This window comes from Schistocerca gregaria, chromosome 1 (assembly GCF_023897955.1).
Source record: "Schistocerca gregaria isolate iqSchGreg1 chromosome 1, iqSchGreg1.2, whole genome shotgun sequence".
NCBI lineage: Eukaryota > Metazoa > Arthropoda > Insecta > Orthoptera > Acrididae > Schistocerca > Schistocerca gregaria.
Window position 1 is genome coordinate 843,821,716 of NC_064920.1, and position 16,331 is coordinate 843,838,046.

General features: G+C 37.8%; 1 protein-coding gene across 3 annotated transcripts in view; it reads left to right on the plus strand.

Moving 5' to 3' along the window:
- The window catches only part of LOC126272461 (uncharacterized), a 531,522-nt gene that overhangs the window by 304,497 nt on the left and 210,694 nt on the right, over positions 1-16,331 (plus strand). For all 3 annotated transcript variants that reach the window (XM_049975341.1, XM_049975356.1, XM_049975349.1), the window contains exons 12-13: positions 6,196-6,433; positions 6,517-6,619. In XM_049975341.1, coding sequence (XP_049831298.1) covers positions 6,196-6,433; positions 6,517-6,619 — 341 coding nt within the window. The remainder of the gene's footprint in view (positions 1-6,195; positions 6,434-6,516; positions 6,620-16,331) is intronic.

A 16,331-nucleotide genomic window follows, 5' to 3' on the forward strand; every position in this document is an offset into this window, starting at 1 on the left:
GATCCCACACTGATGAGCAATACTCAAGTATAGGTCGAACGAGTGTTTTGTAAGCCACCTCCTTTGTTGATGGACTACATTTTCTAAGGACTCTCCCAATGAATCTCAACCTTGTACCCACCTTACCAACAATTAATTTTATATGATCATTCCACTTCAAATCGCTCCACACGCATACTCCCAGATATTTTACAGAAGTAACTGCTACCAGTGTTTGTTCTGCTATCATAAACTCATACAATAAAGGATCCTTCTTTCTATGTATTCGCAATACATTACATTTGACTATGTTAAGGGTAAGTTGCCACTCCCTGCACCAAGTGCCTATCCACTGCAGATCTTCCTGCATTTCGCTACAATTTTCTAATGCTGCAAGTTCTCTGTATACTACAGCATCATCTGCGAAAAGCCGCATGGAACTTCCGACACTATCTACTAGGACATTTTTATATATATTGTGAAAAGCAATGGTCCCATAACACTCCCCTGTGCCACGCCAGATGTTACTTTAACGTCTGTAGACGTCTCTCCATTGATAACAACATGCTGTGTTCTGTTTGCTAAAAACTCTTCAATCCAGCCACTCAGCTGCTCTGATGTTCCGTAGGCTCTTACTTTGTTTATCAGACGACAGTGCAGAACTGTATTGAACGCCTTCCGGAAGTCAAGGAAAATAGCATTTACCTGGTAGCCTGTGTCTAATATTTTCTGGGTCTCATGAACAAATAAAGTGAGTTGGGTCTCACACAATCGCTGTTTCCGGAATCCATGTTGATTCCTACAGAGTAGATTCTGGGTTTCCAAAAATGACGTGATACATGAGCAAACAACATGTTATAAAATTCTACAACAGATCGACGTCAGAGATATAGGTCTATAGTTTTGCGCATCTGATCGATGACCCTTCTTGAAGACTGGGACTACCTGTGCTGTTTTCCAACATTTGGAACCTTCCAATCCTCTAGAGACTTGCGGTAGATGGCTGTTAGAAGGGGGGCAAGTTCTTTCGCGTTGTCTGTGTAGAATCGAATTGGTATCCCGTCAGATCCAGTGGACTTTCCTCTGTTGAGTGATTGCAGTTGCTTTTCTATTCCTTGGACACTTATTTCGATGTCAGCCATTTTTTCATTTGTGTGAGGATTTATAGAAGGAACTGCAGTGCAATCTTCCTCTGTGAATCAGCTTTGCAAAAAGGTGTTTAGTATTTCATCTTTACATGTGTCATCCTCTGTTTCAGTGCCATCATCATCCCAGAGTGTCTGGATATGCTGTTTCGAGCCACTTACAGATCTAATGTAAGACCAGAACTTCCTAGTATTTTCTGTTAAGTTGATACATAGAATTTTACTTTCAAATTCACTAAATGCTTCACGCATAGCCCTCCTTATGGTAACTTTGACATCGTTTAGCTTCTGTTTGTCTGAGAGGTTTTGGCTGTGTTTACACTTGGAGTGAAGCTCTCTTTGTTTTCGCAGTAGTTTCCTAACTTTGTTGTTGAACCACGGTGATTTTTTCCCATCCCTCACAGTTTTACTCAGCACGTACCTGTCTAAAACGCGTTTTATGATTGCCTTGAACTTTTTCCGTAAACACTCAACATTGTCAGTGCCAGAACAGAAATTTTCGTTTTGATCTGTTGGGTAGTCTGAAATCTGCCTGCTATTACTCTTGCTAAACAGATAAACCTCCCTCCCTTTTTTTTATATTCCTATTAACTTCCTTATTCAGGGATGCTGCAACGGCCTTATGATCACTGATTCCCTGTTCTGCACTTACAGAGTCGAAAAGTTCAGGTCTGTTTGTTATCAGTAGGTCCAAGATGTTATCTCCACGAGTTGGTTCTCTGTTTAATTACTCAAGGTAATTTTCGGATAGTGCACTCAGTATAATGTCACTCGATGCTCTGTCCCTACCACCCGTCCTAAACATCTGGGTGTCCCAGTCTATATCTGGTAAATTGAAATCTCCATCTAACACTATAACATGCTGAGAAAATTTATGTGAAATGTATTCCAAATTTTCTCTCAGTTGTTCTGCCACTAATGCTGTTGAGTCAGGAGGTTGGTAAAAGGAGCCTACTATTAACCTAGCTCGGTCGTTGAGTGTAACCTCCACCCATAATAATTCTCAGGGACTACCCACTTCTACTTCACTACAGGATAAACTACTACTAACAGCGACAAACACGCCACCACCGGTTGCATGCAATGTATCCTTTCTAAACACCATCTGTGCCTTTTTTTAAATTTCGGCAGAATTTATCTCTGGCTTCAGCCAACTTTCTGTACCTATAACGATTTCAGCTTCGGTGCTTTCTATCAGCGCTTGAAGTTCCGGTACTTTACCAATGCAGTTTCGACAGTTTACAATTACAATACTGATTGCTGCTTGGCCCCTGCATGTCCTGACTTTGCCCCCCACCCTTTGAGGCTGCCGCCCTTTCTGTACTTGCCCGAGGCTTTCTAACCTAAAAAACTACCCAGTCCACGCCACACACTCCCTGCTACCCGTGTAGCTGCTTGCTGCGTGTAGTGGACTCCTGACCTATCCAGCGGAACCCGAAACCCCACCACCCTATGGCGCAAGTTGAGGAATCTGCAGCCCACACGGTCGCAGAACTGTCTCAGCCTCTGATTCAGACCCTCCACTCAGCTCTGTACCAAAGGTCTGCAGTCAGTCCTGTCAACGATGCTGCAGATGGTGAGCTCTGTTTTCATCCCGCTAGCGAGACTGGCAGTCTTCTAGGGTAGTCAATGCAGTTGTGATGACTGCTGAATCTGGATGGCTTTGTGTTCAGCACATCTGCTTAGTACACAAGAGACCTTGGTCTGGGTTGTTTTGGGTGAGGAGACCAGACAGTGAGGCCATTGGTCTCAGTGGATTAGGGAAGAACTGGGAAGGAAGTCAACTGTGCCTTTTCAAAGGAATCATGCCAGCATTTGCCTGGAGGGATTTAGGGAAATTATGGAAAACCTAAAACAGGATGGCCAGACACAGGATTGAACCATCATCCTCCTCAATGCGAGTCCAGTGTGCTAACCACTGGAACACCTCACTTGGTGACCTTGGTTTGAATTCTGATCCAACGACAAATTGTCAACTTTCCCCTTTGATTTAGATCAATGCCTACTGGTTGCTAATGTCTTTAATTCTTTTGTGTCTTGATTCATAGTGGCTGCAGGGTCAAAAACATCACATATAGATCAATAACATATTATCCCTTCATCCCAGCATACAAGTTCTCAGGGAATACATTTGTTTGCAATCACATACCATATATACCTCAAACATCATATGTACTGTGGCACAGATGCTAAGTTTTTGAGAAATTATTGTCCTTTCAATGTCTCTTGCTGATGATGATCTTAGTTTTTAGTGCTCTTTCAGTATGCACCCAATTTTTCCTGATAGTATGTTGGCATATGGTGAAAAGGCACTGGCTGCTTCTTTCTCCAACTATTTATTTCTCTCTACAGATTGCACTGTTGTGAAGGGGTGCAGAGTTCACCAAATCTGTCATTCCTAGTAACATTTTTTTACATTTTTAGTTACAAGGTGTTCCAGTTCTTGATGAAGGCTATCTGCATCTTAGATGTTTCATGCTCTGTATACTATTGTTTTCAGTACCCCATTCCTCTGCACAGGGTGTTCGCAGCTGTATTTTGCACAAACTTCCAAATATTGGGACAGAATTGTTAGGGATCAAATAAAGCACCAGGGACAATCTCATCAACAAGACTGTAACTACAAACTCAGTAAGATTTGGAAAATACCAATGGGTCTGATGAAAAAGACACTCTGAAAACATAATATTCTGGGAGCAAGGATGTACAGAGTAACTACACCCATGCTACATAAATCTGGGCATCCTGCCAGGTGTCACTGACTGCAGATGCTACGCAATCATCTCTATGATCATGACCACATGTGCACTCAGATGCAGACTTTGTATAAAATTTCCCATTGGGGGACAGGGTATAAATTAACCATGTATCACCCAGAGGTCACTATATCAGTGCACCTGATAATGGCAACATATCTGCCATGAGGGATTAGCTGAGTGGTCTAGGCGCTGCAGTTATAGACTGTGTGGCTGGTCCGGGCGGAGGTTAGAGTCCTCCCTCAGGCATGGGTGTGTGTGTTTGTCCTTAGCATAATTTAGGTTAAGTAGTGTGTAAGCTTAGGGACTGATGACCTTAGCAGTTAAGTCCTGTAAGATTTCACACACATGGCAACATGTCTGATTGTTGAAATATTGTACCCATTGGACTATTTGGTCAAAAAAAGACTAGGAGAAGCTGAAGCGATGCATTTTAGATATCGGCTGGCATAACAAGTAAGGATTGTAAACAGACCTCTCTTCTTATAGTATGTTGATAACCATCATTTTTTGACAATCGTGAGTATAACCATATGAATGTGAAGAAGCCTGCAGAAGATAAACAAGATCTACTTAATATAACTGACAAACAGTATTTTTTGTTGATGTAACAGCATTCCTGTAGTTTTAACACATTTATTTATTTTCTCTGAACACACAGCAACATGTAATTAGTGGTGTTTATATGTTTATTTTATTCACATAACATAAAATAATTCACTATGATAAAAATATGTGTATGTATGTGTCTGTGTGTCTGAAATTCACTCATATCTACTTTTTCATTGTTATAATTACAATTGTTACTATTATTCATTACAACAGTCACAGATGTGCTGGCATTTCACTGATACTTACATTTTCTCATTTCCGTAATGTTTTTGGGAAACTATTTGTCAAATAACCTGTTTTAGCTATTAATTTGTACAGTACTATTGCTCACCATTCAGCATCTTTATTTTCGGTGGAACTTTTTGTACAGCATGTAAACTATGACTTTGTCATTGTTTATGTTCTGAACATCTGCAGTGCAGTGCATCATGATTGGTTTTCACAATTTACAAGTTAATTGTAGAAACTAATTTTCATCATGTATTAATTAGTATTGATAACCATTTGTTTAGAGTGTATTTTCATTCATTCTATTGCCTGCATATCATACCCTCTCATACTACATTCAGTTTACCTTTATCTTCTATTTTATTTATTTATTTATTTATTTATTTATTTATTTATCCACCCATAGACAATAAACAATGTATGGATGCTGTCCAAAAGTGCATGTAAATTTATGCAACACAATTTATGGAAAATGAAGATACAAAATTTCAGATTAAGTAGTACAAAGAATAATACATACAAAATTGTACAAAGAATAATGCTTGGCCATACAAAATACAGTAATACAACTTTTTATACACATATGCTTACAACACTAACTGCTTAGTCTGTTTGCCTTAAGGCTTTACTTTTGTCTTCCCTAAACAGAAAACCCTTATATTCACTACAATAATTCAATAAAGATTTTACAAGGAACAAAGTAAAAAATCTCAATATTAAATCTTAAAAATTATGTGTATTTTTTCACCTCTGATTCAGTCTTTTTTTTACAGCCACTGGTAAATCAGTCACAAATTGTCATAATAATCATTTATAACTTTCATTTTGTAGTAAATTCACTTTCTATACACTGATATTTAAAAAAGTATATTATTTTCTGTTTGATCACAATTGATGTTAAGTATATTGAAATAAGTTTAATATTTCTGTATGGTATTGTGGAGTACCGATGTGGTCTGATTGCTTAATATCTATAGTATAATTCTGCTGATGTTGACAGACCAATTGACTCCTTGCAGAAGAATTACAGCAGCCTCCAGTGTAATACTGGATCCATTCTGTTCCTTTAATTTCTACATGGATAAATAGTGCATTCACTTACATTACACAGTTTTGAAACTGATGTTTGATACATACATGTTACAGGAAGTCAACAGTGGATGATTTTTTGCCACAAGGATATGCCTACATTGTGATAACATTTATTCAGTACATTCATACCACCACTCACTTTATTTGATGATCTACCAACACCTTCTCCACATGTTTTCATCCTTTAATAGTTTCTGTGAAACTTCTTGAGTGATTACAACTACACTGGTGTTTCATTGACAGTTCTTTTGGTGATTCATTCAGAAAAATATGCCATTAATATGCAACATTAAACATTGTTACTGTCTACCACTACTACATTAGTGGCTATACTTCTTACAGAATGCAGATTAGTCAGTTAGCTTTTATTTTATTGTTTACAGGAGACCTTCATGGAAATTTCCCTGATCTTATCAATTTTGAGAAGACATTATGGGGTCTTGGTCCAACACTTACACCAAGTTGTTTCTTATTTCTTGGAGACTATGTTGACAGAGGGGCTTACAGTGTTGAGGTTATAGCTTATCTTTTTGCTTATAAAGTTCAGAATCCAAAGCGGATATGGCTTCTCAGAGGAAATCATGAGATCAGAGAAGTACAATTGAGGTACACATTCCTCAAGTAAGTTAAACTCTTTCTGAAAGTACTGCTTGCAAAGTCTGTGCCCAAGGTCTACTGCATTTAAAATGATTGTTGTATTTCAGAGAAGCAACAACAAAATTTGGAGAAACTTTAGGAAAACAAGTGTGGCAATCAGTAAACTTGGCATTTGATGCTTTACCATTAGCTGCTGTTATTGATGACAGGGTAAGTTGTTATATTTGTACACTCAACAGCATTTAGAAAGACACAGTATCTGTTGTAATAGCTATACTAAATTATTCTCCAACCATAAGCAAAGCTTTTCTTGTCATATAAAAAATGACTATCTCTTCAACAGATACATTTAGAAGTATGTCATTGTGGAATGACTGTTGTAGGTCAGATTTTGTGAAACACATTGTTTATTGTTAGCAATACTGAACTATTACAAATTTAAGTGAAATATCTTATTTGTGTAATTTCTTTGTGTATAGTTTTATGGGAAGACATGCCTGTGCAGATGATAAATATACATTTGTATCTGTCTTCTGTTCAGAAACTGAATATAACTCTGAACATCTCTTTCCTATCTTTCTCAGACTCCAAGGTCTTTCATACTTCATTCGACAAATATCATCCACAGAACATTACAGGCAAGGCAGTTTTTTAGTTTTATTCAATATTGTTGATATTATTGACCATCCATGCAGATTGGGGTGATAAAGTAATAATGTAAGTTAATCACTAACAGCCTTTGTTGAGGGAAAAAAGTTACAAAATACATATTTTTGCAAAACCCAACAAATCCAATTTTTCATGCATGCTTTTTTATTTATGTTAGTAACAGTGTCATCAAAAGGATAAATTTCTACTCACCATATAGAAGAGATATTAAGTCACAAACAGTCACAACAAAACAAGACAACAAGACTGTTAAACATATGAGCTGTCAGTCAAAAGGCCTTCTTCTAACCTAGAAAACAGATACACACATGTTTACACAAGCACAACTTGAACACTCATGACCACTGTCTCTGGCCACTGGGGCTAGACTACAAGCAACTGCACATGATGTGAAAAGCAATCTGGGTGGTGGGGGTAGGGAGGAAGCTGGGGTGGGGAGAAGGAAGGATAGCAGAATATGGATGGGGGAGGGTGGAGTGCTGCTTTTGTAAACATGTAGGGACACATTGAGGACAGGATAGGCTGATACCTGCAGTTGTAAGGTTTGAGAGGTGGGAAGGAGATGAGTGGAAAATGAGAGAAATAGAGGAGGGGGAAAAAAAGAGAATAGCAGGTGCATTGGTGCTGGAATGCTGGCGAGGGAGAGGGGTCAAGAAATGGGACAGGTGGGAGAAGGACAATGACTGGAAAATGTTGAGACCAGAAGGGTTCAGGAACATAGGCTATATTACAAAGAGAATTCCCACATGGACAGTTCAGAAAAGCTGGTGGTAGTGGGGAAGATCCTGATGGCAGAGAATGTGAAGCAGTTATTGAAGTGAGCACATTGTCTTGGGTAACATGTTCAGCCGCTGGGGGTCCAGCTGTCTGTTCGCCACAGTATGTCGGTGCTCATTCATGCGGACGGGCAGCTTGTTGGTTGTATGCCCATGTAGAACATAGCACATGATTGCAGCTGATGTGATAGGTGATGCTTGTGACTAAGCTGGAATAGATGCTGATGAGAGATTGTATGGGACAGATCTTACATCTAAGTCTATTACAGGGATATCAGCCCTAAGACAATAGGTTGGGTGCAAGGGTGGAGTATGGATGGACAAGGGTGTTGTGTAAGTTTGGTGGGTGGTGGAATACCACTGTGGGAGGTATTGGAAGGATAGTGGGTAGGATACTCCTCATTTCCAGGGAAGATGAGACATAGTCAAAACCCCATTAGAGAATGAGATTCAGTTGCTCAAACCTTGGGTGGTACTGAGTCACATGAGTCACATGGGGAGTGCTTCTCTGTGGTTGGACAGTGGGAATGTGGAAGGTGGTAGATGACCAATGAGATAAGGCAGAGGAGATCTGTTTCTGTACAAGGGTGGGAGGGTAATTTCAGTCTATGAAGCGTTCACCCACATAGCACCACCCTATGCCAACCTATGCATGAGCTGTCTAGAAGAATCCTTCCTATCCTCCCAGAACCCAAAATTGTTCACACGGTTCAGATTCAGTGATGATATCTTCATGATTTGGACCAAGGATGAGGACACCCTATCCACATTCCTCCATAAACTCAACACTTTTGCCCCCATCCACTTCACCAAGTTGTCCTCAACCCAACAAGCCAACTTCCACACTGAACTCTTGATCTCCACCTCAAAGATTACTACATCAGTACCTCCTTCTACATCTACATCTACATATATACTCCACTAGCCACCGAGCGGTGTATGGTGGAGGGCACAATTCGGTCCAAAATCATATTTCCTTCTTCTGTTCCACTCGCGGGTCATGCGAGGGAAAAACGACAGTCTGAACACCTCAATACAAGTTCTTATTTCCCTTATCTTTGAAAGGTGATCACTGCGTGATTTGAAAGTTGGTGGTAATAATATTTGCTATACATCCTCGGTGAAGATCAGATTTCGGAATTTAGTGAGAAGCCCCTCCTGTTTAGCATGCCTTCTATCTGTAAGTGTGTCCCACTTCAAACTTTCTATGAGATTTGTAACACTCTAGTGATGGCTAAATGTAGCAGTCGTGAATCTTGCCACTCTTCTTTGGACCTTCTCAATCTCTTGAATCAGACCCAACTGGTAAGGGTCCTATACAGACAAACAATACTCCAAGACTGTATGAACTAATGTATTGTAAGCTATTTCCTTTGTTAAAGGAGTGCATCACTTCAGGATTCTACAAATAAATCGCAATCTAGAGTTCGCCTTAACCGTTACTTGAGTAATCTGATCATTCCATTTGGGATCATTTTGAATATTCATACCCAGATACTTGACGGATGTTACCACTACCAAAGACTGGGCATTTATTTTGTACTTGTACATTAATGGGGATTTTTGCCTTGTTACATGCAGTAGGTTACACTTAATAATATTGAGAGATAACTGCCAGTCATTACACCACACATTTATTTTCTGCAAATCCTCATTGATTTGTTCACAACTTTCATGTGATACTACTTTCCTGTAGAGTACAGCATCATCAGCAAACAGTCTATACCATCAACTGGACCATTTATGTAAATCATAAAAAGCAGAGGATGTATTACTCTGCCCTGGGGCACACCTGATGTTACGCTTGTTTCTGTTGAAGTCAGCCTCAGGACAACATACTGCTTCCTGTCTGTTAGAGAACTTTCTATCCAACTGCATATGTCATTGGATAGACCATAAGGTGCACTTTTTGTAGCAAGCAACAGTGCAGAACTGAGTTGAATGCCTTTCAAAAGTCAAGAAATATGGCATCAACCTGGGAGCCAGTGTCTAGAGCCTGTTGTATATCATGCACAAAGAGGGCCAGCTGTGTCACACATGACCACTGTTTCCTAAACCATGCTGGTTTCTGCAGATGAGCTTCTCAGAGTCTAGAAAGATCATTACATCTAAACACAAAATATATTCCATGATTCTACAACAAATCAATGTCAGTGAAATTGGCCGGTAATTATGTGCATCCGATTTTCTACCTTTTTTATAGATTGCGATGACCTGGGCTTTCTTCCAGTCCCATGGAACTTTCCGTTGTTCCTATGATCTCTGATAGATGATGGATATGAATGGTGCTATATTGGTAGCATAGTCAACATAAAATCTTATTGGAATACCATCTGGGCCAGATGTCTTCCTGGCGTCTAAGGATCTTAATTGTTTTTCAATTGCAGATATACTAAACACTATATCAGCCATCCTTTCGTTTGTTCGAAAATTGAAAGGGGGAATGGTGCTGCAGTCTTTCTAACGTAAACAAGTTGTTGAAGGCTAGTTTTAGAATTTCAGTCTTCTGTTTTTCATCATTAGTTACATTACCTGTACTGTCAGCAAGAGAAGGTATTGAATTATTTGTAGCATTCATAGATTTTACTTACGACCAAAATTTTTTGGGACTATTTTTAGAATCTGCAGATAAAATATTGCTTTCAGATTTGTTAAAAGAATCTCTCACTGTCCTTCTGACAGCTGCTTTCATTTCACATAATTTCTGTTTGTCAGCGGGGCCAGTGGCTACTTTTAAAACAACTATCCAAAATTCTCTGCTTTCTCAGCAACTTCCTAATATGTTTGTTGTACCAAGGTGGATCCTTTCCCTCCCCTATACTTTTGCTAGGCACATAGTTCTCTAGCACATGGTAGACAATACCTTTAAATTCCAACCAAAGATGCTCAATATCTTTGTGTCCCATGGTGGATGCTTGGAGCTGACTATGAAGGTATTCATTAATGACACTTTTATTTGCTTTCCCAAACAAGAAAACTCTATGCTGTTTCTTTGTTTTTTATTTTTGCAACTTCCAGTGACATAGAAGCCACAATGACATTATGGTTGCTAATACCTTCTTCTAGATTAACTACCTCAAAAAGATCAGGTCTGTTTGTTGCCAAGGTATCTAATATGTTCCCATCTTGAGTTGGTTTTCTAACCAATTGTTCAAGGTTGTATGTTGAGAGTGCTCCTAGAATAACTTCACACAAATCTTTGCATCTGCCCCCTGTGATAAACTTGTAATTTTCCCAGTCAGTGGATGCTAGATTAGTCTCCACCTATAACTAATGGATAATTTGGATATTTACTTCCTATGTACTCAAGACTCTCCCTGAAATGTTCTGCGACATTTGTTGCACATGCTGGTGGTCTATAAAAACATCCTAATACAATGGTCAATCCTTGTCTGACTGACAGCTTTATCCAGACTATTTCACAGTCCAACCCTGTATCGATCTCAATTGCATTTAAACAGCTTTTAACTGCAATGAACACACCACCTCCCATAGCATCAGTCCTATCCTTCCTAAACATTGTCCAATCTGAGCTCAGAATTTCACTACTTTTTATGTCTGGTTTCAACCAGCTTTTGGTACCTAATACAATATTGGCATTGCTACTGTTTATTTCAGAGATTAACTCGGATGTCTTGCTACAGACACTTTGGCAATTTACTAACATGAGATTAAGCATCAAACCAACCAATTACCAGCAATACCTCCTCTTTGATCACTGCTACCCATTCCATACCAAGAAGATGTTTCCATACAGTCTAGCCACAGAAGGCTGTCACATCTGTAGTGATGAGCAGTTGTGTAGGTACATGGTGAAAGACCCCCAGGATATCCTAAAGTTAAAATTTATTAAAAACAAAACATGAAACACTGATTGACCATAAGCATCATCAAAGACATTAATTATGAATACATGGTAAGGCGCAGACAAATGAAAAGAAAACCATTCATTTTTCTTTGTACATAATTTTATTTTTCACTCTTTTATGTGTAGAAGGACGATTAAGATGTAGTGCTTAAAATATGAAGTATCTACAGCTACATCTACATCCATATTCTGCAAGCTACCTGACGTGTGTGGCGGTGAGTACCTTCACTACCTCTGTGGGTTCTCCCTTCTACTCCAGTCTTGTTCATGGAAAGAAAGATTGTCAGTATGCTTCTGTGTGGGCTCTAATCTCTCTGATTTTAGCCTCATTGTCTCTACGCAAGATATACGTAGGAGGGAGAAATATACTGCTTGACTCCTTGGTATGTTCTCGAAACTTCAACAAAAGCCCATACCAAGCTACTGAGCATCTCTCTTTCAGAATCTTCCACTGGAGTTTATCATGAACCTGTAATGAAGCGCACTGCTCTCTGTTGGATCTTCTATATCTCTTCTATCAACCCTGTCTGGTACGGATCCCACCATACTGGTGAGCAGTATTCAACCAGTGGGCAAACAAGTGTACTGTAATCTGCTTCCTTTGTTTTTGGACTGCATTTTCTTAGGATTCTTCCAACGAATGTTAGTCTGGCATCTGCTTTACTGATGATTAATTTTATATGGTCATTCCATTTTAAATCATTCCTAATGCCTACTCCCAGATAATTTATGGAATTAACTGCTTTCAGTTGCTGACCTGCTATATTCTAGCTAAATGATAAAGGATCCTCACACTACATTTGGCTTCGTGTAATTTTTGTTTGTTTGCAAGGCTTTGGCTATGTTTCTGTTTGCTACAAAGTTCCCTTTGCTTCCACAGCAGTTTTCTAACTCAGTTTTTGTACCACAGTGGCTCTTTTCCATTTTTATGATCTTGTCTGGCACATACTCATGTAATGCATATTGTACAAAGGTTTTGAACTTTGTCCACTGATCCTCAACACTACCTTATGTGGAGACTTAAATGTAGATAAACTGAATCCTGATGCTACATGGGACTCATTATTAAGTCTTGCTCAAAGTTTCAATCTAGTTCCAATGGTAAACAGTGCAACAAGAATAACAAAATACTCAAAGACAGCTGTTGATCAGGTATTAACAGATTTAGGCAAAGAAAACTATGAGGTGGTGGTAGCAGAGCTAGGATTATCTGATCACTCAGGTCAAATCATTACTATAAAAGTGGCTCCAGAAGAAACAAAGAAAAGGCATATTTACAGACGAATTTTTTCTAAACAAAATAGATATGAGTTTGCCAAACAGATAGCAGGAGTAACATGGGACTCAGTATACTCAGAGGTAGATGCAAATGAAAAATTCAAAAATTTCATGACATTGTTTAAATTAAATTTTGAAGAAACATTTCCCAAAGTGTTATGTCCATTATCAACAGCAGGAAAAAACAAGTGGGTCACAAAAGGCAACAAAAAATCGTCTGAAACACTAAAGTACCTGAGCTCCATTAAACACAGCCAAACTAATCCTGCTTTCTCACTCTTTTATAAAAGATACAGGAAAACATATAGGAAAATATTGCTTGCAGCAAAGAGAGCTCATAACTCCAAACTGGTGCTCTCTGCTGAAAACAAAAATAAGGCAGTATGGAAAATTGTAAAGCAGGAAACTGGTACCAGGAAAGTGAATCTGTCAAACCTGAAAATCAAAGAGGAAGGGACTGTAATAAAAGACCCAATATATTTGGCAAACTATATAAATGATTATTTTAGTAGCATAGGAAAAAAATTACTGGAAAATTTTTTAACAGCCCCTCAGGTCAAAAAGCCAAATAATGGTGTATCACACTCGATGGTGTTATTCCCTACAACACAGGAAGAAGTCTACAAAGCAGTCAGCAAACTGAAAAACAAAAACTCAGCTGGACTGGATGAAGTCCCCATTTTTATAATTAAGGACTGTATCAAGAGCCTACTTCCACCTTTAGTTGATATTATAAATCAATCTTTCAAGCAGGGCTACTTTCCAGACTATTTAAAATATGCTAAATTACTACCTCTCTTCAAAAAAGGTGATGCAGGAAAAATTGAAAATTATAGGCCAATTTCTCTACTCTCATGCTTTGCAAAAATATTAGAAACTATTGTGAAAGATAGGCTAATGAATTATTTAAATAAATACAACTTACTGTCTGTTGACCAGTTTGGATTTCGATCAGGGAAAAGCACAGAATCAGCAACAGCACACCTCACAAAACACATTCTAGAAGCGTTAGATAAAGGGAACTACACAACAGGTATATTTCTTGATCTAACTAAAGTGTTTGATACAGTAGACCACAACATATTGTTAAATAAGTTAGATGAACTGGGAATAAGGGGACTTGTGAAAAAGTGGTTCCAGTCATATCTAAAAAATAGAAGACAGATAACTGAAATCTCACATATTTCAAGTCGCTCAAACTATATTGTAAAGTATACTTCAGACCCAAATTATGTAAATATAGGTATCCCACAGGGTAGTGTCCTTGGCCCAGTACTATTCCTCATTTACATAAATGACTTCCCACAGAGCATCAAGCATGGACAAACAATATTGTTTGCAGATGACTCAAATGTACTAATCAATGACAAATCACCAGATGCACTGAAAGAAAAAGCCGAACAAACACTAAACAGTGTACGTGAGTGGGCATCCAATAATAAACTAACACTAAATTTTAAAAAAACAAATGCTGTAAACTTCTATATCTGCAAAAAACCACACTATAACAACTTTAAATTAAATGATGAAACTATAGAATGTGTAGACTACACAAAATTTCTTGGTATGCATGTTGATAATCAGTTAAAGTGGGAGGAACATATTAAAATACTTAGTAACAGAATCGCTACAGCATGCTATGCTCTTAGAATTCTGACTGCAGTGTGTGATACTACATGTGTCAGATCTGTATATTTTTTTTATATCCACTCTGTTATTACCTATGGAATAATATTTTGGGGAGTCAACAGTAAAAATATTCAAATAGTTTTCAAATTACAGAAAAGAGCAATTCGTATAATAACCAAGAATGGCAGTAGGGCTCACTGCCTTGAACATTTCCAAAAGCTGGAAATCCTAACTGTCCCCTGTGAATACATTTTTCAAAGTATTATGTATGTAAAGAAAAATATTGACTGCTACGTTAAAAATTCTTTAGTACACAGCTATGGAACCAGAAACCAATACAATCTGCATCTAGAGAGAAAAAATAAAGTTAAAATGCAGCAGAGCTTGTTGTACAATGCTGTTAAATTGTATAATAAATTACCCCTAAATATAAAAGATATTGACACAATTGGACAGTTCAAAACAAAACTAAAAAAATTTTTATTAAATAAAAGTTATTATGCAGTAACGGACTATCTGAATTAAAACATGTAGTGAAATTAAAGTAGTCTGCATTGTAATACGTGAGGAAATAATTAAAATATGAAATCCAAAATTTTACAGTAGTATAAGAAAATTACATAAGGATATAAAACTAATGTAACATACTTTAAAAATTTGTGTAAATATTAATTTTATGTGCATAATTTGTAGGTATATTGTATTGTATATGATTTTGCTGACGAAATGCACACAATGTAAATTGTTACATGGATTAATAAAGAAATCAAATCAAATCAAACCTGTACTTGAGATAAAACTTTTGTGTTGAGCCATCAAGTACTCTCAAATCTGCTTTTTGTCACTTTTGCTAAACAGAAAAATCTTCCTACCTTTTTTAATGTCTCTATTTATGGCTGAAATCACCGATACTGTAACTGCTTTATGATCACTGATTCCCTGTTCTGCATAAACAATTTCAAATAGTTCAGGTCTGTTTGTCACCAGAAGGTCTAATATGTTATCGCCATGAGTCAGTTCTCTGTTTAATTGCTCAAGGTAGTTTTCAGATAACGCACTTAAAAAAATTTCGCTAGTTTCTTTGTTCTTGCCATCTGTTATAAAAGTTTGAGTCTCCCAGTCTATAGCTAGCAAATTAAGATCTCCACCCAGAACTATAACATGGTGGGGAAATCTACTCGAAATATTTTCCAAATTATCCTTCAGGTGCTCAGCCACAACAGCTGCTGAGCCAGGTCCTATAGAGACATTCAATTACCATGTCTGAGCCTGCTTTAACCATGACCTTATAATCCCTGACACAGTACTCGTTAAAGCCTGTGCTATGGTAAGTGAGCGGGATTCACCTTATGAGAAAAGATTTTCATATAGTCATCTATTGCGTGTACCTGAATGGTGGCAAATCAGACTTAACATCCACTCTATAATAATAATGATCTGTCAAGTAAGTTCAAAATGCAATTACACGTCAGTATGGATCAAAAGCAACCCATAAGATGCTACAAATTAGATAATTATACGGTCGCCAGCCTAATTAGGCATTAACTGAGTTTCTTCCCCATACAAGTTGGTATATATTCATGCAAAACAACAAGTTGTAACACTGCATAATATAGTCAAATTTTAGAACCAGAAAATCTATTGAACTGATAGTTTCACATTCTGTACTGATATGGATGAATACATAACATTACACTATAAT